This window comes from Poecilia latipinna, unplaced genomic scaffold (genome assembly GCF_001443285.1).
Source record: "Poecilia latipinna isolate Pla-1442-1.1 unplaced genomic scaffold, P_latipinna-1.0 Scaffold1074, whole genome shotgun sequence".
NCBI lineage: Eukaryota > Metazoa > Chordata > Actinopteri > Cyprinodontiformes > Poeciliidae > Poecilia > Poecilia latipinna.
In genome coordinates this window covers 42,586-67,280 of record NW_015113690.1, presented here as the reverse complement: position 1 = coordinate 67,280, position 24,695 = coordinate 42,586, and the positions used below count along the sequence as shown (strand labels likewise).

Genomic DNA, 24,695 nt, shown 5'->3' with positions numbered 1-24,695 from the left:
TCACCATGTTGTTTTTGAGCTTTGTGATTTTTTTTATTTTTTTTTTAAAGTGGAATGTCCTTGACTTCAGTCCAAAACCTCCACAGATCAGATAACGTATGACAAGGTCAGTCAGATATTGTTTCAGAGATTCAGCTGGGATCAAAATTGCAACAAATACCCTTGGAAAAGTGTTTTTCATAGCTAAATTTCTTCAAAGTTGCATAACTTTGCATTTTTCTCATATTTAAAAAACCCCACACAAATAACTAAACCGGTTATGTGCGTTTCATCTGCATTCTGACACACACCTAAACCTCACCGTCACAGAAACCACACTCTTGTCGGCGCTGCAGCTCGGAGCAGCGGCCTGTGCTGAAGCCGCAATGAAAGGAAACGGGCAGCATGGACGCCTGTCTGATGAGGGCAGACGGGATGGAACTGGCCAGCGGCCGACTCGTCCTGAATGGGACGTTTTATCTGTCGGGAGACACAGTGGCCTCCGAAACGGGCGACTGGCTGGCATCGCGGTCAAGTTTCTGAGAAAATCTTCCCCGGTAAAGGTTACAAGCGCCAAGCTATTGTTACAATTTATTTTTCAGAGAAGAAATAAAAGCTGTTCCAGACTGATAGAGTGTCTCGTTTTATCAAGCTTTTTTTTTTTTTTTTGCTGCCTTATGGAAACAATAATGATTTGCACACATAACATGCCAACAGAACCTGAAAACAATCCTGTTACCTTTATTTTCTCATCATTGGTGCTAAAATGTAAATCAAAGGTTAACATTTCTACTAAAAGTATTGGTAGCACTTTGTTTGATGGGATGTGCATAAAACTGATATTTACATAACAGGTATTATGTCACAAACATGACATAATACCTGTTATGAACATGAAGGAGTCTTCATGAATGTTTATGACTGTTGTCATGGAGTGTGATTTGGTAAATAATGGCACTTTTAATGCAATTTTGCATTAAAAGTGTCATTATTTACCTAGATCAATTAACTTTAAATTGTAATGAACATCTAACACTGGAACTGGAAGAGATTTTAAATATTCAACATAAACACAACAGAAACAATAAACAAAATGAATTATGAAGTCTCTGTAAACAAAAATGTCCTTCAGCAAAAAGGCCCTCTAAGACCAAAGCACCAAACTGAAGACTCAATTCATCATCCAGTTTTTGGTAGAAAGAGAGAAAAACAATAAATTGTGTAAATAGAAACTGAGTTTGCTTCAATCTAGCATGCGACTAATTGCCTTATTGCTTCTTGCGACATGTCTAATGTCTAACACAGCTCAGGAAGAACCTGTTTTCCAGTCAGATGGACACTCTGCCGCTGAAACCAAACTTGTCTTAACACTGGCTGGCTCAAACGCTTAAACGCTGAGAAATCAGAGAAAACACTGACGACGGGAAACAAGCAGAAGTGTGAGGAAAATGTTAAATACAGCAGATATTTTTACCATCTGTTGTATTTACCATGTACGTCTACCTAACAAGCACATTTGAGAAACTATGCATGTCATCAGCCAATACACACAGTACTGTTTCTGTACGGGTCTCATATTTTATAAATGTTTTTTTCAGCGTAAACTACCACAAAACTTTGAGGCTTGAGGCTATTAACATTTCAGTAATGTTACTGCATGCATATAATTTTCAAGGCATGCATAAAATCTTGCAGTTTTTCTCTGTTCAAATTCTATTTAAATGACAGTCAACCTTTAGAGCAGTGGCTTCCTGAACTGAAATTAGAGAGTAAATTCAGCCAACTTCCCCTGTACAATTTACAATTCCACTTCATTTTTTTCATCACAAAAAAAAATATATATATATCATTTCAGATATCACTTGCAATGCAAAGTATTTCAGTTCAAGTTGAAGCTACATGCAAATTGCAGCCACGAGCTCCAGACCCGACACGCAGCGAGTCAACACCGACGTACTACCGGACATAATTAGGCTCACGGTGATCGCATGTGCTGGCCAAATGGTTTATGCATGCACAAAACCTCAAGTGCAGCTCTCAGCCACATGACAATCATATGACACCAACACAATTATGTTTTCCTCCCCATGTGCGTGAAAAAAAAAATAAATAAATAAATAAATCTGCAATGGTTCCAGGAAGCCTTAAAGTTCAAAACACCTCTTTAAAAATACCAAGGGATTTCTACCTATGATTACTTCCAGTAACCATTTAACAAGGGGAATGATTAAAATGTTGAAATGCAAACATCTCTTTTGCTTCAATCGCACACAGGGACAAAAAAATAAAAAAATACCACGAATAGTTTCTTCCTTTTATGACGACACAGAGAAGTAACGCAGTGAAACGCGAGCCTCCGGACCACGCCTTGTTTTTGACGCCAGGCGTTCGTCACTCCCCTGAATTTACACTCGAAAACCTTTAGGAAAACGTCTGCAGTCATCCAGGGTGGGGGCGGCGAACATCCATCACTGTGTATGAAAACATGTGGATTGCTTTTAGGGCTCCTACTGCAATCAATTATCTAAAACAAACACTCCAGCTATAACTTTATGAGACAGGCCTCTGGGGATTATGATCTAACAGTTAATCTAATTACCAGGCACACTGCTGGCAAATGCTTCAACTGTAAGAAAATATGAGCAGAATATGACCCATTTACAGCTTGGATTTGTCAAACGAGAAGCATTTTGGGACATATATATATATATATATATATATATATATATATATATATATATATCCTGCAAACACAACTTCCATAAGGTGTGCCTGAAAAAAAAAAAAGAAAAGAAAAAAGAAACGTAATACAGTCAACCAAGACGTTAAAAGCTAAATATTTAGTTTTGTAAGAAGAATTAGGCTTTCACACAGCTGTTATGTTTTGAATGTGAAATCTGAAAGCAGCATGAGAAACTTTGTCAAAGTTTTTCTTTTTTGTTTTTTTTGGGTGGTGGTTAAAAGACAATAGAAACTGATTCCTTTAATTAATTAGAATTTCTTTAATCAGGAAAAGTATTCATTTTTAAAAAGAAAAATAATACATCTATTGATTTTTACTTCTTAAGAGTTAAACCACATGTAATTTGTTTATCATTTACTTCTGAGGAGACAAACTTTTTTGGTAAATATTATGAAACGGTCCTAATTTTCCCAGAGCGCCTGAAAGCCTGCTGGACTTCAAGTCAACAAATTGTCAATTACACTCGTAAAACTGACCAAAATGGAGCTTAATGTCCATCTACAACAAAATAAACAGTATCTGATAATTACGTCTTTAAGAGTTTGGAAAAAGAAATCCATCAAAAATTGTAATCAGAGCCTGAGCGATGCATTCAGGTAACTATCCGGGTTTTTTTTAAGCCGTGTTAACACAACGCTGGGCAAACCCTTGAGTTATTTATATCTGAATGATTCACAGGTCAGGGTTAAGTGGCTTATAGAACAAAAACAACATTCCTAATAAAGTAGTCAGGTACTGGACTAGACGAGAACCAAAGCGCAAGTGTCACAATTTGTCTTTAAAAATCTGTAGAAACACAACAAAAAATACCAATAAAAACACATTTCTAGCTTAGAAGAAGATCTGTTAAAAAAAAAGTAAAACATAAACAAATATGGGATGATTAAAGACTTTGAAGTGTATGAAAAATAGTTGTCAAAAGTTTTCACTAAGCCTTACTAAAGCTCCTGGTACGATGGTAAAGATTTCCTAACTGTAATCAAACTAAAAACATACAAAATGAAATAAATACTACTATAAAAAATCATGTTTTATAATAATCACATTAAAAAGGCTCAGGCCTAACTGGATAACGAAAGGTTTTAATACGCTGACCAGGGTGCCCTGGTTACAGTTTTCTGGTAGATCAATAATCAGCTTGACTTGTCAATTCCAATTTTGATCAACATCAATTTTTTTGTGTCTAAGTTGACAACATTGGGGCGATTATTGCCACCTATTGTCAGTAAACTCTCTCTCATGGTGGAGGAAATGGGGACTGTGACTGATTTCCACACCTTTCCAGAGGTAGATAAGAAAAATATACTATTGTTTTCACCTGCAAGTATCGGCCCATCGCCCATAAAGGCGAAAATCAGGCTGGAGTATCAGTGCATAGCACTGATGTGATCCGCGCTGAAAAAGTGCGTTGAATAATGACGCACAATAGTCAAATTAAAGACAAACCAAAACCACTCGCATATAATCACTCTGTTTTTCTCTCCTGCTTGGCTAAATTACGCTCAAATCTGAGTTTGTTTCATTTTATCTTCAAACAAACAAACCCAGATAAACAAAATCTGGAAGTTTCCACCCTAAACACAACCTGCAGCCATAAACAAAAATCATGAAAATCAATGACTTCATTTCACCTGTTCCTGTTGTTTAGCCAGGGTTAAAAAAAAAAAAAAAAAAAAAAAACAGGTAGTGCAAATCTTAAATATCTGCCTTGTTGTTATCCAGAAAAACACAGCTGAGCTCTCTGTGTTTACTTGCACGGCTAAAATAAACCTGTGCAGTTCTTTCATTTGGTTTTGAGAAGGTGAACAGTACTGCAGTTCTTCTGAATCCCTGGAGGCTGGGAGATGGTGAGGCTCATGTTGTGCCAGGCAGTCTCTGCAGGATGTGTGCATGTGTGTGTGTGTGTGTGTGTGTGTGTGTGTGTGTGGATGGGGGGTGGAAGCAGAGGTTGAACACTACCTGGCCATTATATAAAGCTCCAACTCTCGGCTACAGGGCTCTGTACTGAGCGCCAGCCTCCTCCCCTCTTTGTCCTCCCATCCCCCCACCTCTTAGCCTTCCAGCTTCTCTGACTCAAGCTTAACTATGAAATGCCTCCGCCTGTTGTTTTCTCCCTCTCTCCTCTCTCTAGAACCCCAATCACGGTGTGCATTGTGGCTCAAACAAAAGAACATTTTGGGGGGACAATGACGTCGATGAGTGCGGGTCTTCTTGTAGCTGGATAAGATCGGGTGACCCACCTGGACGTAGTCCTGAAAGGCGTCTCTTTTTAATTATTAAACGCCATTCATCCACACCTGAGGCTACTGAGGTCTAGTCCCAGCTTGCCACGGGAAGATAGACATCTAAAACCAGCTGTGTTCAATGCCGAGCATCACGAAATGTTGACAAGGGCGTTTTTCTGATCTGAGGCCAAGATGGCGAAGGTTCAAGTCGCACCGTTGTTTTAAATGCTAACACAATCGCCTGTGACCGAGAAGAACCACATCTCCTGCTTTGTAAAGACAGAATAGCCGTCTTAAAAAGTGCAAAGCTGGATGTCGAAGAAGGAAAAGAGGAGATGTGCTCGCACTCTGCAGCAGCCTTTTAGTCCAGCTCGGTTGGCGGAGGTCGGCAGAACTTGAGATGAAGGGGAATGGCAGAGACGGGAGCAGGAGACTACAGGCTGGGCAGGACCACAGATGCCTTTTATCTTGAGAGGAGCCTCTTTGATGTTTGACTGCATATACGGACCACGCAACTGTGGTTACGTTGCTGAGCTCCGGTCCAGAGTTTCATTCAGAGGAAAGATGACAGCCTTGATGTGTTCTTAAGATTTCATTTCCTTTCTGCGCCATATCCAACTGCAAATGTGACAATGATGCAGAAAGAGGTAAAAATACCAAATTTACCTGGTTTGCTGCATCTTAAGTTAACGACTGAAGCATAAAATTATATAAAACATGATCCCCTTTATATTTATGTTTTGAGACTTCCCCTTAAAATTATCTATAAACATAGTCTGACACATGGTTACATCATCTTAAGAAATGCAGTTACCTTGAAAACGACCTAGACAAGTGGATTCAGTCCCAAAAGACTCTCCATCCAACGTGTCATCTACCTTTCTGACACTTTGCAAACCAAGTACTGTACTTTGAATAAAACCTAAGTTTTAATTGAAAGTGAAATCAAAGCTTTGCAATGTATCAAATGGCTGCAGTAATTGAAATGTTTGCGATGTCAATGTATTCAATGTCACAATCATAAGAGCTCTACTTGATCTGATGCACGTCATGCACATAATTACGGGCGTAACAATACCTAAAACTCACAGGACGAGACACGACAATGATTTCACAAGAACAAGGTCGGATTTTAATATCGCTTTCAAGAAAACTTCAAAGATCAAGTTTATGCTACAAGAAGGCCTTTATTTTGCATTTTCTATTGATTTCTCTACAAATTAAACAAACTGACATCTTTCTTGTTAGGATTTCTTTTTCTCTCTTCAGATCTTAGCACAGCGCTTCCACTACGCATGGTCTGCAGTACAACACTCACCACTGCTGTGTTAGTACTGATAGTGTGTGCTGTGACTGCAATGTAGCTCAACGTACTCTTAGACAAAGTCATTGGTTGTTATAGCGATTCTTTCTGCCTCTTTCAACGTCTGAACAACTCACTGTGCTTTCATATGTGTCTTGTCTTGTCATTTATTGTTCCTACTGGGGATGCACCAATTTATCGGCCGCATCCCCAGTAGGAATCAACTGCTATCTTCTGCTCTGCTGTGAGAGAAGTTTCACTAGCAGATCAGCCCACCAGATCAGCTCTATATGTTTGCAGTTAACAATTGTCATCTCACTGTTGGCAACTCATCAACTTTCTTGCTACATTTTGCAACATTTTAGACAAAAAAAAAAAAAAAGGATATCGGCCAAAATCGGAATCGGTAGGTCAGGCTAGATCATTAATCGGCCAGCAAACTGCAATCGATGCACCCCTAGTTCCTACTAAGAACCTAAAACGTTATCAGTCAGAGGATTTAAGAGTAATTACTGCATCTTTGATGAGGCAAAGTCATATTGACCGCAAATGGCTAGCGCTCTCAAGGCAGCATTCAACTGAACGAGAAGTACTGCGATATTTCAATATCGGAAGATCTTGTATGATGAAATCTTACGCTGCTGCAAATATTATACCTCAACTGTTGGATTTACGTAAACTTTTCAGTGCTGAAAACACAAATGATGGACAGCAACATCTTCGATTAACTGAAAATCTGCGATTTTCAACAATGGCATAGATTTTGTGACCAAGATGTTAAAACTTGTAGATGTAATTTAAAGGAAACAAAACAGTGGGGGGAATCTGGGGTAATTGCAGCCATATTTGTTACAATATTCAACAATATTGCATGCTTTTCTAACATGCCATGCAGCTCCAGTTGAAGATACCCAAGTGTTCCCACTAGGAACCCAAAATATCTCACAGCATCTTGTATCTCATACTGTCTTTTTTTTCATGTCTTTTATAAGAAAAAAAAAGACAGAAGGACAGTGTGGCATATTTCCACTTCATCTAAAAAAAACTATGCAAAAAAATAAAGCATATAATTTACAATCTGTCCAAAGAATCACTGTCAGCTCAGTCAGATAAACCTTCGATGCATTTTTTTCTTTAGCAGCTGATATCCTGAACCTCGCAAAATGTGGTGGAGACTATTTGATGGAGGACACTACAGGTCACTTATAGCTCATATTTTCCTACATGTCATATGGACCTTTGCCTTAACAATCCACGCTGATATTGTTAGCTGTGATTCTAAGAATAGTTTCCTGTTTTTAACGGAACAAATCGATTTGGCCAAAGATCAGACAGTAAAACAGCAATCTCAGGAAACCTAATGATAAATATTACAGGCAATTAGAGTTGTAAAAAGGTGAAGCAGAGGCTTTATGAGATTACCTGGGGTAATAAAGGATGAAGAACTGTACACAGCTCGTCATAATTCAGAGACGCTGCGGTCAATAAACAATACCTTTTATTTCCCCAAACAGCTTTTCTCTGACAAACAAAAACAGAGATTACTTTAAAACTCTGCCACAGACAAATGGTCCACTAATTAAACTGATGAGGATAAACAAACAAGATGTCGCTGATTTAATCAAACTAACCTTTATCTCGCAAAAAATGAACTTGCTTTTTCAGTTAATCACTTGATGATGATTACCACATTGTGTGTTGCTGTCCTCTAATTTGGAGATTTCACAAGTGGCAAACAGAGAAGTCTGAAGTTTTCTTGCATATCCAAAAGGATCGGGCCACTCTAAGCAGACTACTTCCTAAAGAATGAGGGGCGTTTGGTGAGTCACTGGCTTCAGCAGCACTCCCCAAGGTCAAAAGGTCAGTGTAGAGGCTGCGACTGGTCAGACTGCAATAAAAACATATTTTCCAGTAAGCGCGAGTCATTACGTCATCTCATCTGATGTGTTTCATGACATAAAATATTTTTTTCCAGAGTAGATGGATGTTTCAGTTTCTAACTTCCTATTTTCCTATTTTATATATATATATAAAATATATATATAGCATTGCAGCAGTGGATAGCTGCTAATATATATATATATATATATTTTTTTTCATTATGCATTCCAGATGGGATGTTAAAAATTAGATATGCTCTTCTAAATAATCAATGAAAAATCTTTTGTTTATACTACAGCATCCAATCCTAATTTTTCATATAATTTTTAATGTTTCAACTGGTATTTGGATGATTAATCTTTGAATTTGGGATCCAGATCTTTGAGGATGGTCGGTATCCTTGCCATCATCCTAATATTGTATCTCCCTCTCCAGATCCTCCAACAGCTTTAAGTCAGGACAACTAACAGGGGTGCACCGATAGGAGAATTTGGGCCTATAAACATCAGTATAAACATTGCTGTTATGGCTGATATTTACCAATTTTATATTCATTTCTCCAACCCTTTTGACACCATGAAATAACCACCGCACCACTAACATTGCTTCACTGCTTCAGCCTCACAGTCCTGCACGGCATCATTACCATGCGGTCCACCTTTTGCATGGTTTCACAAAGTCCTTCCGTCTCCAAGTACTGATGAAGATTTATTGTGGATATTAGCTGTATCCCAGCTCCAAAACATCTTATTCAGATGACTGAATTATCTCCCCAGTCACAAAGTTTTGAAAGGGTCAACTAATCAGTCATTCACTTCAACCAGAAGTGTTCAAAGGAAATAAAGCATGAAAACTCTCAGCTTGACTGCTAATGCTGACTGGGACTACATGTCTCTACCCTCAACAATTTCCCATGTTAACAAAACAAAAATAAATATATGAAATGCTTTGTTAGGAAACCCCTGTGGCACTTTAAGCAACAGCCATGTCACCATTTTAATACCATCAAGGTACAGCCAAGGTTTATACAGTTGCAGCTTCAAAACCACAAAAAAAGTTTATAGTATTAATTTTGTTGTTAATAACAGAAAGTGTCAGTTCGCACGACATGTTATTTATTCCACCGTCACGTGTAAGACCAGAGTAACGGACCCAGTATGTGTTGCTGCACACTGTCAGTCAAGCTGGCTTGAGGAAGGGAACGCTCATAAATTTGTCTTTGTTGAAAGAAAGACGAAGTTGGCTGTTTAGAAATACTTACTGTTGCAAAGAAACATGAACAAATGTGCCTTTTATGCACTACATAGATAAGATAAGGTTAACTTAAAAGAAATGTCCTCCAAAAGCTGTGATAGAGTGTAAAGGCGGAATAAAGAAAGAGAAAGTCAGACTAGTTCATCGAAGAAAACCGGCTTGATTTAGTACCTTTTCTTTATTTTTCACTACGGCGTCTCATTTTTCATTATCTGTGATTTTTTTCAGCAAAACTAAAATAACTATAAGAAAACAAATATATCTATAGCAACATTTTAAAATAGCAGGGTTTCCCCCCCATGTATTATAAGCCTGGCGGGCCACCAGGCTTTACTTGTGTCCCACCAGGCTAAATATTGTTTATTTATTTTAGGCTTTTTTTTTTATTGCTTTAAAAAAAAAAAACATATAGTTGGTATTTAGGTATTAATATTCCAATCAAAAACGATGTGGACCGCTGCACGACTGCTTTGGGCTTAGCAAGTTTTCTGGGGGAAACTCTGAGAAGCATATTTCTCTTATTTAGCAAATAAAACATGAAAGTACTGTATTTTTGGTTGATGCTTATTAAATATTTTGGTGCTATAACATATAAAATCTCATTAAATGTGGTCCAACATACTGCAGAGAGAGAGTCTGACTGTGGCTGAGATTGATTAGGAATTGGATACTAATGCTAGTGAAAATTTATTCTCTGACTCTTGTGCCACACAGCAGCAAATAATAATAATAACAAGTGCATGATAAGTCATAAAAGTGACAAATCTCTATTGCAGAAAGCTGCAGATGGAGGGATTTATTGATTCTGAACACTCAGCGCTCCTGATGTGTGCCACAGTAGAAAGAAAGGAAGGAAGGAATATTCTTTGATGAACCCAACTTTTCAACCATTTACTTTTTCTTGTTTCCCAGCAAAACATCTCTAATACCTGAAATAATTCAACGTCCCGGAAAATATGCTGGAAGAAAAATGCATTTTCTCTCCCTCTCTCGTTCCTCCTGTTGGAAACAAGCAATTGAGCTCCACACTGCTGCCTACCCCATGTCCATCTCAAATGTGACATGTTTCCACAGCAACAGCACTGTGCAACTAAATCACCACAGGAGTTAAGGAAAGCTCCATCTCTGCAAAAACCACACAAAAGTCGATGGCTGCAGACAAGCATGTACTCTCGCGGGGCAAGAAAAGTCTGACGATAATGGAGCTCGAATGGCGCTTTGACTGGGCGGAACATGTAGAACATATATCACGTTGCCTGAAGTGACAAAGCATGTTTGTTATCTTTGTCTGGCAGGCCAACTGGTGAACCTCCCTGAATACTGAGAACATGGGCAAAAAGGCAACAAACCGTCTACAACAGTTTGCTCCAGATGTTTCGACGCTAAACATCTCTGACATCTCTGGAGCAGAAGAAACATGCAACATCTGCATCAGGTTTGGCATTGTGTGGTTTATCACATCTGTTTTTGCGCTGCTACGCATCATAACTCCATTTATCAAGTGTTTCATATATGTATATATTTCCCTCCTTTTCTGGGTTGGGTGAAAAGCTTCGCATCTAAACCTTTACATCTCAAAAAGCTGCGTGCGGCATTCACGAGACCAGCAATCGCACAATCTGACATTTCCACCTGAACTTCTCATTCTGCTCGAACTGGAAATTAAGTGCGGCGATAATGACAACAGCAATAAAAGAAATAGGCAGGTGTTGAAAGGATGTAGGGAAGCAAAGACGAGGGCCTGTATCATTAGGGATTAACCTAGCCAGAGGCTCTACAAATAGACTGTCTCCACCTATAAGCTGCCTGCACATAGACAGTCATTTGTATTGCCAGGTTGCTGCTGCAGCAGCTCCGGAGAAGAAAGAAGACAGTTCAAAGGAGCTAAAGGCGGATCGAGACTCCTCTCAAACAAAATGCGATGCAACAGGACGTGTTGGGGAGAGTGGGAGAGCGGGCAGGGAGGGGGGTTAACAACATCAGAGGCTTTCATGAGGATTTTATCGGAGATGACTGCACGGCAGCTTTATGCATTGATTCAGGATGTAAAGTATTAAACTATACAACCAGGAGCCTAATAAATGAAAAAAGCATGATCGCCTCTTCCTAATGTCCTGGGGATGGATTTTCTTTAGGATGAGGGGAGTTTTAATTGAATAAAACAAACCCTGGAAGTGTTTAAATCTGCTTCAATCTCCTTTAGGACAGACCCAACTCCAGGTGGCCACAAGATTCAAAGCAACGCTCAACAAATATGGAGTCATAATGCTCGCTTAGGTGCATGCAAATTAAAAAAACCCCTCAAATTTCACACAAGTAAGGCATAATGAACATGATGGGTCATGAGTTCAAGCTTCTGCAAACTGCTACCATTTAAGCCAGGATGTTATTAATCCTATTAGTTATGGTTCTTGAATACAAGTAAGATATTTGATCTGCTTAAGGGGAAAAAAAAGTTTTCAAAAAACATCTTCACTGAGTTTCTTTGCATATCCCATAAAAGCCGACATTAAAAACAACTCAGAGTTTGCATTGTGCTTTTGAAATATGTGGCTGGCTCTTTTTCTCATAATTTTGTGATGTTTTATATAGAAAGTAAAACTTTATGATGACTCATTACCACAGACAGCTAAATAAATATATGTATATACACGTTATATATATATATATATATATACACACACGTTATATTAAGAGGATGTGATATGATCGGGGCAATAAGTGTTTTGCTCAAACAGCAGACGATAAAACGCAAACAGTTGTTTACACACACATATTTACACATGCATGTAAATATGTTACACATATTATACATGTTACACATTTACACATATTATAAATCTTCACGCTGTCACAATTGTAAATTTGCAAACTTGGCAGCTGCAGTGGTCAACATCACAGCTAGTTCTGCTCACAAGGATTCACACGGAGAGAAGAACTCTCTTATTTTGAAAGGTCAACTTTTCTTCATAAAGTATGAAACAGAATTAAAAGTATGATGGGGCTCAGTTATTTATTTCCAAACAAAATGAGAGAGGAAGTAGATAAATCACTGTTATCGTAAATATGTCGGGACTTTATGGGCGCTAATGCTTCACTAGTATGAAAACGTCCAGCTTGATGCATCGGCATGAAACCTGAACCGAACGCAGATGTAAAGCAATCAGTTCGTCTAAGATGCATCGCTGATGCCACGAGGATGACAAATCCACGAGAGCCAATGGCTGCCAGAAAACACCGAGTCTTAGAAACAATACGTGCGTCTAAAACCACACATCTGAAAATAATGATGGTCTGAGAGCAACTTCAACTCTGTTACAGAGACAACGTTACCATCAACATCACTTCTAGTCTCTTTCTGGACATCTTTCTGTTGCACTCACTGACCTTTGCGTATTTTTCTCTGTTCATATAATGTTTGAGTGAATGTGTGTTTCTTGGTCAGAAATATTGTGAATTTCTATGCGATATACAGAGTCTTGTGCATCATAGATGTGCAGGACTTTGTGGCTCTAACACCTAGGGGACATATTTAACACGTGTTTAAATTAGGAAGAAAGCAAGAGTGAATAATTTAGTAACGGGGTTTCTTAACTGCAAATATTTTCATTAATTTTCCGTTGGGTTTTTGTAACGTTGATCTTTTGTTGCATTAAAATTAATTTATTAGATGCTTCTCTCTTGGACAAACAAAAACCACAACTATCAACAAGACTTAAAACTGCAACCTTTAATACGACGAAACAAAAATGAAGGACGTAAAATAAATATCAGCCTAAAGAGTCCTTTATGTCTCTGATCTTTCTCTTACATCCCGTCCGGCGCTGCGGCACCCAGAACTGAATCTGAGTGCCAAGAAGTTCATCAGTGACATCATTACCTAAACTTGGATTAGAAATTACATTGGGTTTATTTCAAATGCAATGGACAGAGTGACAGAAAAGAAAGGGAAGAAGAGAGAAAAAGAAAGGGAGCAAAGCATGGCAAACAGTTTAAGAGAAAGGAGACACAAATAGACGAGGAAAAAGGAGAAAGCGAATACGACACCATAGAAGTCTGCTTCTACACAGAAAGAGGGGGGAAAACAGAACCGAGAAACTACAGCCTTTTAAAAAAAAACAAAAACAAAACATACAGTACATATAACAACAACATCACTGAAAAGCAAATGGCACTAATTAATTCAAGATATATTTAGTGGCAACCACAGCCCAATATGGAGGGCATCTCTAAACAACTGAGTCCAAACACCTGTGGTTGTGTGAGAAAACATGCTTTTTCTCTGGAACTCTAATATTTTATCTTTTGGACCATAAAATGAGGCCATCCAAGAAGCCTGGAAACATTTTTGCCATGTTCATTTTTGTTTCTCCACAACTCTTTTCAGATTTGAAAACAGCCTACCGACATCCAATCATTTCCTAGATTATTTTGGGATTGAGTAAAAGCTCAGTTTTCCATGGATTGGTTGAATTCGTAGACGCAAAACGAAACAAGACACAGCATGGCATTTCCACGTCACCAAATTGACATTCATTTATTAGAAATGAAAGTCTTCAATCTTTTAAATAAACAAAAGGAAAAAGTCTGAAAACATTTTCCATACTTTTTCACAACTGCGTATGAAATCTGTTTCCATGCAAACCCAGAGCTTACATGTGAAGCCGAAACCATGGGTCTACTAGCTGAAGAGTGTCACAAAATAATCAAGTGTTAGATTTTAAAGTAAACATTGAAAGACTTTCTGCTTCTTAGTGTTTAATCATCTGATATTTTCATCACTTTTAACAGCACTGTTTGCTTATCCACTGATTTCTAGCCTTACCAAACTTTCAAAAAGACAAAGAAATTCAAATTAATTCGTCTTTACAGTAGTTAGTTTCCCAAGACTTATCTTAATACTCTCTTCTTAATAAATCCATAAAGTTTGAGAATTTGTTACCACTTAATCACAACAAACACCTGCAGAGAAGAATTTAATTAGAAGGAGTCCTGAGGAAAACAGAACTAAAGATATCAGAACTGGGTGAATTTTTCCTTTTACCAGCTCTGACAGGCAGTCCAATTATTACAAAACCTGGGCCCTTTACCCTCAAACAAAGAATTACCACTGTTTTCTCTAAACTAAGAGAATTTAGCTTGGTGCAATGATTCAACTCAACAAAACAAACTAACAAAAAAATCTGACAGTTTAGGGAAATATCTTGTGACTCATAAAAGAGGATAACCTTGTAATCTGTTCATAATAATTAATATATCCACAAAACTGCATATCATTCATACTAACGTATGCAATCTGCTGGCTTTCAATGGGAAACCCCCCCCCCCCCCCACTGATTTCAGTGACAAAATGAATGTTATTCAGCCATTACGCAATTAACACTTTACTGTTGTTTAATTCCAACTAGCATAAGACAACCTTCGCTGCAAACCAGATCTATGTAAACATGAGCCAGGTCAAATCTAATCGGTGCAAACCAATAACCCGTATGTGGCAAACCAATAAAGAAAACGAACCCAGTTGTTAACGGTGTTTGAACAGCAGCAGCTGACAGAGAAGAGATCACAGAAACCGGTGTAAGAAAAGCTCTAAAATAAGACGATCGATTCATTAAATCAGCCCGGAGCTCATGTAAAAACCGATCCTGGAATAACGGGAGTGAGCAGCCAGCGCACCGTTACACACTGAGGTGTGTTGGATCATCAACAGGTAAACTAAACCTCAGGCTTATTGGTCCAAGCCAGGTGATCTGCATCCACATGCAGGCGGACAGGGCCTCTGCTCTTAAACGAAGCTGCATATCGATAGCAGCCTCTGGGTTATAGATAAGCCCGTAATAATGAGCGGGTTTTAACTAAGAATTCACAGGTGTGGAGAAGCTGCTCTCATTATATTCAACCCGCCTCGTAGTCTGGAGGCTGCCGCCGCGTCAAAACCGCCCCGGCACGCAGGAGAAACTCGCATAAAAAACACTGTTTTAACTCCTACAGACCGAGTTGTGACCGGGATAAGTGACAGGCGCCCGGGAAGGAGCTGGTGCGCTGAGGAAGACCGTCCGTTTCAGCCAAACCAGCGCCTCTCAACATCAACATAAACATGTTCGCAGGAGCTGTTGGCGGATTGAGAAAAAAAAAAAGTTTCTGCCGCGTTTCGGTGGGAAACCTTCAACCCGACAGGCTCCCAGCCCTCCCGACACTCAGTCCGCTCCAGAACTGCACGGAGCCACAATGAAATACTGCAGGACCGGCTTAAATTTGTAATAATTTCAGGCTGCGCCTTACCTTCAGGTCCGCACTCTCCGCCATCTTCTATTTCTGTGCGCAGGCGTGCTGAGGTGTTGTCACATGACTGGGACGCGCAGAGGGGATTCGTGAACGCGCACAAAGCGATAGTGATGGGTTCAAGAACACACCTGAAAATAGGAAAAACTAAATTCTATCTATCTATCTATCTATCTATCTATCTATCTATCTATCTATCTATCTATCTATCTATCTATCTATCTATCTATCTATCTATCTATCTTTTAACAACAGCAACAAAAAATACATTATTATTTTATATTAATACCTATGCAAAGTTACTGGCTTGTTTAGTTTCAGTACAGTTTTATTGGTAAACCTGTGAGGTAAGAGTGAAATTGTTGTCTGTGTCACTTTTAGTTATGCAAGTTACTTAAACAGAAGCTTCACCATAATTACAGAGGACAGCAACAATTACAACTAAGAGCAATAAAATTATTTATGAGCTAATAAAACCGCAAAGTTATGTGGTCAAATAAATGCAAGTTGTTAACCAATCTATCAGTTTAATTGGCAGACTTGTTTGAAAGATGTGTCTATAACTGATTGTCTTCCTGTAGCTTTTTGGTTTGCATCCAGTTTTCATCGCTTTGCCTCCAACTAGCTCTACCACCTTTGTCCAAGAGGAACAACAATGATGGACTAAAATACTGCAGAAAGCACAAAGATGCACAGCAGGAAACTCCTTTGGATTTTCAGGGTCGTGTGGGAGAAAATTTGTCCCAAGAAGAAAAAAAAAAAAGTGAGATTTGATATGTGGCCAGCGTGGCGCTCACAACACCATGGAGCATTCTGATACAATCTCTGCGTTGAGCTGTTTCTCGTCTCATGGACTTGGTCCCAGTGCTTCACAAGATCACTGCCTAGAAAAAAAAAAAAAGTGTGATCAAAAAGTCCTCTGAGAGTAACTCGCGATGAACTGTGCATCTGCTAGCATGATGGAGCACCGTGCACTAAGCCAAGAATAACAAAGTGAATCAAAGAGCAGAACCTTGAAATTTTGTATCCTCTCTCTCTATTCTCTGCACTTTGACCCCTTTTTAACAACACACCCTTTTTTATTACCTGTGGTCAGTTCGTTCAACCCAGGTCCATAGGCAGAGCTTAACAACTCCAAGAAATAACACTTCTCCTAACTTTTGGTTCAGCGTCCACAACACTTAGGCCTTTGTGTATCATATATGCCTTTTGTCATTTCTTCCAAAAAATTGCCAATCATTTTGCGCATGCATCGATTGCTTCTGTACAACACTCTGTTGTTTCATAATGTTCTATATACTTATGTCTCAAAAATGTCTCCCAAAGTGAACAGTTTCTCTCACGTGAACATCAGCTTCTACTAATCATATTTACGGTTGTGCACAGCTTTACCCACAGGCTGTTTCTAATGTTCGCTGAAAATAAATTTGTGCTTTCTTTTGCGCAACGTTGTGAATGAATAGGAACAGCAACGAGCAGCAAAAATGCAAAGCATGCATATTCAGTGTCTGGTCCTCATTTAGCTCACAAAAAATACAGTTAAGTGTAACTGACTGTATCTGTCAGTTTTCAAATGGCTGTACAAGTAATCCAAAGTATTTTCAGTTAGTGTCTGCAATGAAATCATGACAAAGCTATTTGAATATATTGTTCATAAACATGCGAGGACTTTTCATTCTGATGACATGATTCTTGCTTTTGATGAATGAAGACTCCACTGTGAGCATTTTGCAACATTTTGCAGTTTGTAGTTTTTTTTTTTGTTTTTTTTTTTTTTTTTAGAAATGCACAAGCTGTTACATAAATGCTAAGTGAGCTGATAAATGCACCAAACAGCCTGAAAAAAACTCTATGACAAGAATAGTCAGGTTTTGTCCTAGAAGTTGACAAAGAGAAAAATAAATAATCTGTGAAGGAGAAGAGTCAACTCGTAAAAAATTTTGATATGACAAAAATAAAACCTTCTGACTTGTTTTCAATTGTTTAGTCTTCAAAACACTGTGAAAACTAAAACATTTAAAAGGCACAGAACCCAACATTAGTCATGTTATCTAGATTTCTGGTCATGACATTTATCTTTCTTTCATTAGAAAGGTGTTGGGATAAAATGGCGACAACGTGCAAATATAAATTAAGTACTGAGTTGCTTTAACCACTAAAGGCATAAATAATTGTCCAAAAAAGCTAATCCAACCGATACTAACTCAATCGACTGAAACTACAATGAAAATATTTCGTCAACAATCTTTTATTGCTTCAACAAACTAAACTAAAACTAGGCAAAAAGCCAAGTAGAATGACAACAATTAAAATGAAATGTTAAGGTTTTTGTCGACTAATAAAAAAACAAGACCACAATATTGTATGGAGATGAATTTTAGTTGTCTGAAAAGGAGGAAGTAGTTGCTTGTAAAAACTAAATATTTCCTCTAGGTGTTATGGTGACACATTGTAAGGGGTCATAGACATTCACTTTTCACTGATCTTTTTTTCTAATTATTTAAGTAAACTAAGTTGACTGACTAAAATGCAAAACAAATTAAACTGCATCCTAGTCAAAAGTCTTTGACTTAAAAAAAAAAAAAAACATTAAAATGGCCCATCAAATTTAAAACTGTTTCCAACATGTTGGAAGGACTTGACTCTTTTCAGAAACCGTCCTGAGAGCGCTGGAAAGTTTCTACTGAAAGTTAAAACTGCAAAACTATTCACACCCTAGAGCTGTCATTTTTGTTACCTTACAACCAAAACTTGAAAGCAAACTTTGGCGGGATAACCTTGGACTTTCTGTTAAACTTAAAACGACAGCCTCTATCACGCGACCTTCGGCACATTTTGTTCTTTAACAGCCAGTTTCTGACTATCCTTCATGCTGTGGCCCAACGAGCCGAAGGCCACACATGTTTACGTACTGCTTCAGACCTTGGCTGTTGCATGATGTTTTCTCTGCCTCTGTAAATAATGGAACAGTTAAATTCTTTGCAGATCAGAGCTGAGAAATATTTTGGGGTCTTTCTGATGATTTTCCAATTAGAATTTTAAAAAAAATGTTATTGTAATGTTTCCGTTTTGGTGACAAAAGCAGAGCTTCAAAGAACTTCTTTGTTAAGCATATGAATATTTCAATTTTAAGCCTTCATTTGTTTCTTTCACAATTTTTCAATCTGGCTCAAACTCAAACTAGGAATCTTCAGATACACTTTCTGATGTTGTGGCCAACCGGATATTTGTGGAGAAAAATAAAACTATTCTTTACTTTGCTTTTGGAGGCCAGTAGGTGGCGCCAAGTGATTTCAAAAGAGAACAAATCCAGCATGACGCGAATCCTCCAGAGCTCATCCTGCACAATTACCAAACATTGGCATCCCTGCTTACTGTAATAAGGCTGTTCTTCCACGCCGCACCGAACTTTATAACACTAAACACATTTTGGCTTTGTGCACAAATCCATAATGAAGATAAAAAAAAGAGAAATGCACAAAGACTTATTGACAAACCAGTTCTGCTGCTTGGTTCAGAGAGAAGAGGCCTCATTATGTCATCATGTATCGCTGCCATCTGTTGCATTGTTGATGCCCAGCGAGGGGACAGGTGTCCACTGACCACAAATGATTATAGACCAAATAATCAATCCACATCCCAGGGAGCAAATACTGTCAGACCATGATCCAGAAGCAAAAGTAAAGAGTTATTCTTCTTATGAAATGCTCGATATGACTGTGAATGGGATCCACTGATGCACTTAAAGTTAAACATGAAGGCCTGACGTCAAACAAAAAAACGTCTATCGCCCAAAAACTACGTGGTGTAAACAAGTCATTAAATGCAACGCAGTCAACTCTGAATCAACCCTTCTGATTAAATTATACAGCAATAAAGTAGAAGATAACAAAATTGGTCATGGCATAGTTTGTACGAGGCCATCCATATTTATTGGTAAATACTTGCAAAATCCTAGAAAATGTATTCATCTTTCATCGCTGAACAAAATCCCACTCTGTGAATTTTAGAAAACAAACAAACAAACAAACAAAAAAAAAAACTCAAATATTTAATATCACTAAAATATTTATTCAATTCAGGAAAAAAATCCCACATTAACATATAAAGTTTTGTTTTCATCTTTAAATCACTCACTGGTACCACAGTTAGTGTTGCCGCAAATTCCTGCTTAAAATATTAATACAGGATTTTCACAATTGTGCGGCGCCTCAGGTTGATCTGTGTCTCTAATAGTTTATCAGTAATCCACAATTTCCTGTTCTTCTAGGACATGGCTGTCTACCGCCAGCCCTCAGCCAGGTTTACAAGTGACACACCTGATTCAAATAATCCAAATAGCTCCTCAGTATGTCACAGTCCATCTTACCCACTTCTCAAAATAATAGGTAAGACGGGAGAACATGCCAGTCTACAAGCCCTATAAGAGCTGATTTATCCCTTGCAGTCCACTCTACTCTTTGTTTGACTGTAAAGACAGTGTCATCGGTTCACCAGGGTCGCCGTGGAGATTCAGGTGCAGTTCAGTTTTTTGTGGCTGTGCTGAATTGGTAGTTTTGTCTCCAGCCAGAGGGTGGCACCAAACACCAACACTACATCCTGTTTACACCCCTTGTCCTATGGGCCCTAACAAAAGCCCCAAAATAAAGCAGCTTACTTGAATTTGAAATCCAAACTCTATTTTGCATGATGAAACAATCTGTTATTTATCAATTCAACTCAATTTAATTCATTTTTATCATGTGTTGCACAACACAAAAAGACGATCAATAGTAGCACACTTTACTTTTTACGACAAGCCAACTGTCATAAGTTTTCTTTTACACAGCAAAGGTTTGTTGTGATTATATAAATGTGAATTACTGCTGAATTAACTATACTGAAAGGGAAAAAAGTCAACAATCGGTAACTTTTTTGTCAACAGTTCATTTTTTTATGCTGTTTAGGACGTCAGTTGTAAAAATACTTCTCTCATACATCATCCTTCAACATTTCATGTTGAAGATGTTCAACATAAGAACATCTTCAACATAAGATGTTGACCATAAGATGTTCAAAATCTTATGTTTAATATCCTGCCAAATTATATAAGACGTTTAACATCTTGTGTAGGACAGTATGTGTGAACTTATAACTTATGACCTGTTGGACAGTGAAACATCTACTCACGGCTTCAGCAAGTAATCAACTAGGGAAACTCTGAGTTAGGGCAGCTTTATGTCCTCCATTCTGAATTTGTTTTTATTATGTCTGAGATTGTTAATTGTTGTTTGGGAGCTTGTGTGTGATGTGACGGGCTAGCTGGAGGTGCAGGTCAAATACAAGTTCAATTCATACATCAATTCAGTTTATTTGACGTGTGTGTGTGTGTGTGTGCGTGCGTGCGTGCGTGCGTGCGTGCGTGTGTGTGTGTTGTTCACCGCAGCGAACAGAGACTCCAGGGATACTAGCAGCACAAAGAAGGCACAAAACCTCCTGAAACAGAAAGTTAAAAAAACAAAAGAGATCTGAACCAACAGAAATACAGAGATATAATGAAGAGAAATTGTCACAGAAAGGATTATCAAGCCTGCATTGACTTTGTATTTTTACCAGGAGAAGCAACATGCAGACACAGAAAGGGAAACCTGCTCACCAAGTTGACATCCAAAACCAGAGCCGCTTGAGGCTGTGGGACCCAAATTCCAGTGCACATTATGTCTGAAATAAATAGGCATAATTAAACTGTGGAGACGAAATATGACTTACTCGTTTGGTGTGACAGATGTGTGTGGAGTACAGCAGACTCAGCAGTCAGAGAGGAGCTTCCATCTGTCATTTATTTATTGATCGGTTTGAAGACACGAGCAGCAGAAATGAGTCATCAAGCAACAGTAAATTACATATGTTAACATAAATATCAATGAAAATTTTCCTCAGTATATTACTTGAACCTCAAGCAAATAAAAAGCTGCAATTCTGTAAACTGAAAAAAATATATATCTCAAGTTTTGTTTTTAATATATTTGAAGTTTTAGCTATAATTTATGTGAAATGGCCCTTTACCTGAAGCAGCTTAGCTTGCACATGCCTTGACCTGGCTCTGTTTCACATCCACAATGTGTACTGTACATCAACAACATGAACACAAGGAAGCTACAAAATGATGCAAGAAGGCTATAAAAATGCAAAAGTAAAAAATGATTTTAAGACTATCAGATTTTTAAAAAAAACTGAAATTAGAGTTTGGAAAACCGAAGCATACAAAATAAATGAATAAACATTAACAATGACACAAAAACATACACAAAACTATTCTCTAAAAACCATAATGACACAAATTAAAAGAAATTTGAAAAACACAAAACAATGACATTAAAATGACTACCACATTTTGTCTGCTTGTATAGCTCGTTATCCCTGAAGAAGGCCCTGCTGTTCGCTGGCCAGACACTGCTGACTGGTTACATAAAGGTTACAAAATAACCAAGCAAAGACAATAAAAATAATAATAATAATAATAAAAAAAATGCTGAAAAGATCCACACAAAAAAAGCACAAACTGTATGACACAAATCAAGAACAGGGAGACACAAAACCTCAAAAAAGAAATGAATAAAAACAAAACTTAAAAATACCCCAAAAATACAATAAACACAATTCAACCTACAAATATTCATAAAAATAACAGCAAACAGAAAGACAGACATTCTCAAAAACAATCACAGGTGAGTGACACATGCCAAAAAAAAAAAAAAAAAACTCACAACACACAAAACAAGCACAAAGAGAAACGTAAATCCTGCCAAATAATCCCAGGGACAGTCGATCAATTAAACGAGATCAAACTCAACAAGACAAGTAATCCGTCAGTGTTTGTGTCCACATATCAGCCCCAGTCATCCCCACCGTGTCATGATGCTGCTCATCTTCTGGAGCTCGTCAGCATTCAGAGGGAACAAGCTCTGCCTCAGAGGGCAATTATGTCTGCAGAAAATTAGCATTCAACCTGCACCAGTGACATTATGCGAGTGTCTGTCTCAGCATGAGGCACGCAGGGTAATCAATATCTATTAGTCGTCCCATCTGAAGAATTAGATTTCACCAGTGGATCAACCAGCCTCCCTCACCCCCACCTCGCCTCCCCGACTCCACGTCAAACATTAGAAGATGACTGGACATGTCATGCGCTGATGTCGGCCGCCTAATGAAAGAGATCATGTTGAGCTCAAACTACTATGGGAGGCAACCTGATCCACACCGGAGGAGAGGGGAGCTGTTCTGGAAAGAGGCCAGCAGGTGTCAGGCTCCCAACAGGGGACCTAGAGGGAAAAAATACCAGTAAAGGCCCAGAGAGCTTTTTCAGGTTTTATTTGAATTTGTACAGAGATAAACAGGAGAATGGTGTGTTTGTGTCAGAAAGCAAGAGTCGATTCTTTCAGAGCTGCTTTCGAGTCGATTCTTCTTTTGAACGAGTTCAGCGAATGAGAAAGAACAAAAAAAGACAAAAGAAGAAGCTTGTAGTTTACATACTTGGAACAGTGTTCGTATAAAAAGCGCTTCAGGTGAAAAAAAAAAAAAAAAAGGTTTTGGTTCAGTTTGCTGAGACAGACAAATTCAACAGAAAGTAAGAATGAGAAACACATTCTTAAACAGATGCATCAGTGTGTTGGTTTTGTTTTCTTCTTCCTTTTAGCTCGTTGCAGAACTTTTCTTTACAGTCTGAAGTGAAAACCTGAAGGGGTCGCTGCGCTAAGTGCTCGTTACTACGTGCTGCGTTTGTGACACGCAAAGACGAATTGAAACGTGTTTTAGTTTTGGTGTTTGGAAAAGTCGTCCGTTTAAAGTGCTTCATGACAAACACGGTGTACAAACCCAAGATAAATTACAAATACATGTAAAAACATATTCAAAGATGCAACAGAATCTAACAAATGAGGGTTTTTTTTAACTTAATGTCATAATAAATACAAGCATTGCACATTGTCACATGACATATATATATATATATATTTGTATGTAAATAATGTAGTATTTTTCTCTTCAGAGTAGTGAAAGAGCAAACAGTTTCCATTCGTTCCTTGGTTTGAGCTCCGCAGCTTCGGATCAGCAGTTCTCCGGTTCGCAGCGTGAAGCTCACGTTTCCTCTTTAACACAAGAGTCTGGTTCTTTGGAGGAGAGGCCGCGGCCCAGTCCGTCTCCTCCGGAGCCTTGAATGATTCTCTCAGAGGTGTATCCACACAGCAGCAGCAGCAGCAGCAGGAGGAGGAGGAGGAGCAGCAGTCCCGGGTTCACAGGTGGGAGAGGTGAACACATGAAGGCTCTCGAGGCCGGATCTTTGAGTGTGTTTGTGAGTTTGTGTGTTTGTGAGTTTGTGTGTGTTTCCTCGGGCTGCTGGGGTGCGCTGGCACTAAGGGGGCAGCAGGGGCGGCTTGAAGGTGCAGGCTCCGGTGCACTGACGGGGAGTGAGCATCTTGCAGGAGAAATGGTGAAGGGCGTCGTGAGCTTCTGGGGGGGAAGGAGTCCGTCGGCGAGGACATGAAGGCGAGAACAACAACAAAAGTTTGATTAGCGACCGGTTCTATTTTAATTCTGACATGTTAAACGAGAGGTGTCCAAAGCGCGGTCCCGGGTACCCCGTTTGTGGCCCTCTGAAAAAATGACACTTCGCTCGTTGCAAACCTGACTGACCAGAACAGGAGGTTGAGAAATTGCAGCAAAACGCGTTTGAAGAAAGAGCAAAACTCAACCTGTTTCAGTTGACAACAAATGACTGGGAAATCTCAGAAGTTATAAAAAAAAAATATGCCCACTTTGTTTCTTCCATTTAAAAAAACATGTTCATTTTATCTCTTGAGCATTTAAAAGTAAAAAAAAAAACAAAAAAAAAGAAAGAAAGACAAGATGACTGATGAAACAAAATTAGTGTTTAACTTTTTAATTAAATCTTAAATTTAAGTACTTTCAACTTGTCTCATACAACAACATGTTACAACACCTCTAGAAAATGTCTGTGTACGGAGTGTAAGTAAGTAAGTAAGTAAGTAAG

The 24,695-nt window shown here is 38.5% G+C and overlaps 2 protein-coding genes across 5 annotated transcripts in view; both read right to left on the bottom strand.

The window, feature by feature from the left end:
• The window catches only part of LOC106959376 (E3 SUMO-protein ligase PIAS1-like), a 69,673-nt gene extending 53,927 nt beyond the window's left edge, over nucleotides 1-15,746 (bottom strand). The window contains exon 1 of the mRNA XM_015051927.1: nucleotides 15,668-15,746. Coding sequence (XP_014907413.1) covers nucleotides 15,668-15,691 — 24 coding nt within the window. The 5' untranslated portion in view covers nucleotides 15,692-15,746. The remainder of the gene's footprint in view (nucleotides 1-15,667) is intronic.
• Nucleotides 15,747-20,275: 4,529 nt separating this feature from the next.
• Nucleotides 20,276-24,695, bottom strand: part of LOC106959378 (SKI family transcriptional corepressor 1 homolog-B-like) — a 16,408-nt gene continuing 11,988 nt past the window's right edge. For 2 of the 4 annotated variants that reach the window (XM_015051929.1, XM_015051930.1), the window contains exon 8: nucleotides 20,276-21,367. In XM_015051929.1, coding sequence (XP_014907415.1) covers nucleotides 21,231-21,367 — 137 coding nt within the window. In that variant the 3' untranslated portion in view covers nucleotides 20,276-21,230. Of the gene's footprint in view, nucleotides 21,368-23,921; nucleotides 24,155-24,695 lie in introns of those variants that run through there. The other 2 variants (XM_015051933.1, XM_015051934.1) reach the window with 2 other exon arrangements.